This window comes from Cynocephalus volans, chromosome 8 (assembly GCF_027409185.1).
Source record: "Cynocephalus volans isolate mCynVol1 chromosome 8, mCynVol1.pri, whole genome shotgun sequence".
In the NCBI taxonomy this organism is placed as follows: domain Eukaryota; kingdom Metazoa; phylum Chordata; class Mammalia; order Dermoptera; family Cynocephalidae; genus Cynocephalus; species Cynocephalus volans.
The window spans coordinates 111,437,907-111,439,898 of NC_084467.1; the positions used below are offsets into that span (position 1 = coordinate 111,437,907).

A 1,992-nucleotide genomic window follows, 5' to 3' on the forward strand; every position below is an offset into this window, starting at 1 on the left:
GCTCCACATCGGGAGCTGGAGCAGGAGAAGCAGAGGTGGACATTAGGTCCTTTGAGAGGTGGCTCAGTTTTGCTGGATGCCACAGGGAGGGACCTGCTATCACATTCTGGGTGAATCCATCCAGGGGAAATACTCCAATTAAGTTAACCGAGAATTGGTAAATTTAACAAAATAGGAAACAAGAGAAGAAGGACACAAGGCAAGTGACTGGTGGGAGGAGACACTTTATTGTCTGGGGTCTCTGGAGGCTCCTGGGCTGGGCTGGGATCACTGGCTTCCCCCGGAACAGAGCTCCGCCCCGTGGCTGTGCTTGTGGTAGTCCGTGGCTATGTCCCCCAGCAAGGAGAGCCACTCAGAAAAATCAATCTTATCATCCTTATTCTTGTCCTTATTCTCAAAGACGTTGGCCAAGTAATCTCTGCCCTTTTTGTCCTGTGAGGAGAGAAACAGAGGAACAAAAAATTTCAGTCACACCCAAGTTGTGGGCTGAGAGGGGAGAGGAGAGGCAGAGACCCAGAGACCACGGGCTCGGGCTGCACAGGTGGGGCTGGCGGGGCTGTGGCTGGGCCGGAGGTGGTAAAGACGGGCTGGGGCATTAGTGCGCCCCCTGGAGTTGGTTAAGGAGACTCCTCGGCTCAAAGGTCAGCGTGAATGACAGAGCTCGTCTGCCCAGAGATGCTCTGGTAAATGAGCTTTGGGGAGGTCCCCAACCCCAGCCCTGCTCTCCTTGGCCCCAGCCTCTAAGGGCACTGAGTCCCCTAGATCTGCCCCAGGGATTCTAAATTATCCCTAACCCCTTGCTCTCTTTATTCTCTAACGTTTCTTTCTTTCCTTCTCTCTTTCCACCCAAACTTCTCTGTTCTGGATTCTCGTCCACCTAGACTCTGTGTTACCAAGTAACCCACATTTTGGGGGGGTTACTATTGAGCATGTCGGTTGTAAAGGATAGTGTTAATTTTTACTAATGATGGAAGTTCTAGTGCCTTACCTCTAAAATCAAGGATGTTGATGGGGAGCATTGAAGAGGAAGGGTCTGAACAAATGGGGCTGAGTCTCCTGGACTGAGTATCCATGTCAGCTATGAGGGGACCCCTCACTACTCTCAAGCGGTAGCACTTTGGTGACCACCTAATAGCAGCCCTTTATAAGTCGTTATAACTCTGATAATGACTGTGTATAACTCTTTATCATTTTTGCATTTTTTAAATATCACTTCTTTATACCCTCTGGAAATGTAGCCCTATGATCCCCTTTTTCCAAATGAGAGAATTGGGAACCAGAGAGTGAGAGTGACTCGTCCAAGGTCACACAGCAAAATGTGTCCTCAGCCATGCCAGGGCCCAACCACCATGGGGCAGCCAGACCCCGACTCACGCAGGCGCTGAGGAAGTTGGGGAAGTTCTTCTTCAGCATCTCCAGCAGTTTCGGCTTGTCAATCATATCATCACGTCCAGTGTATTCGTGAAACAGGTCGATCAAGCCCATCATGGTCTTCTCAGACTGAGTGGTGCTCATCTTTGCTTTCAGGAAAGCTGCAGGGAAGACAATGACCTTTCATTTACTTTCCCCCTCATGAGGGTCTCCAGGTGAGGCCAATGGATGGGGGCTGAGGCATGAGTGAGCTTAGCACAGAGCTAGGCTGGGGCAGAGGAACTCGAGTTTCACTGTGTGGTGAAATAAACGGTCCACAAAAGGGGAGGACAGGGCCATGTCTGGGGCCTGGGCTCTCACAGTCCAGGGAGAAGAGGAGGGGCAGGTGGCAGCCGGTGTAGAGCTGTGGGTAGCACTGACAGAATGTCGAAGCAGGGAGAGTCGGGGTGAACCACACAGAGAAGGACTGAACCCAGAGGTGGGACCTCCAGCCACAGCCAGATTCCCCAGGCCCCTCCTCAAACAACATCAAATGCATGCCTTCAGCTTCACAGTGGGGGTTAGAGTCACAAGGCCGGACATTGTCCTTAGTGAGGTCTCTGGCCATCCAGGGCTGCATCA

The 1,992-nt window shown here is 51.8% G+C and overlaps 1 protein-coding gene across 1 annotated transcript; it reads right to left on the bottom strand.

Moving 5' to 3' along the window:
- Window positions 1-267: 267 nt before the first annotated feature.
- Window positions 268-1,515, bottom strand: S100A7 (S100 calcium binding protein A7). The gene is made up of 2 exons (XM_063103677.1): window positions 1,375-1,515; window positions 268-432 (listed from the first exon to the last, which is right to left on the bottom strand). The coding sequence occupies exons 1-2, from the start codon at window positions 1,513-1,515 to the stop codon at window positions 268-270; spliced, it is 306 nt and encodes a 101-aa protein (XP_062959747.1).
- Window positions 1,516-1,992: the final 477 nt, after the last annotated feature.

What these genes read in the sequence shown, in the direction of transcription:
- S100A7 (XM_063103677.1), bottom strand. Translation starts at nt 1,515, where the DNA reads ATGAGCACCACTCAGTCTGAGAAGACCATGATGGGCTTGATCGACCTG. An exon ending in CCAACTTCCTCAGCGCCTGC is followed by an intron (nt 433 to 1,374) that starts GTGAGTCGGGGT and finishes CTCTCCTCACAG; the next exon opens with GACAAAAAGGGCAGAGATTA.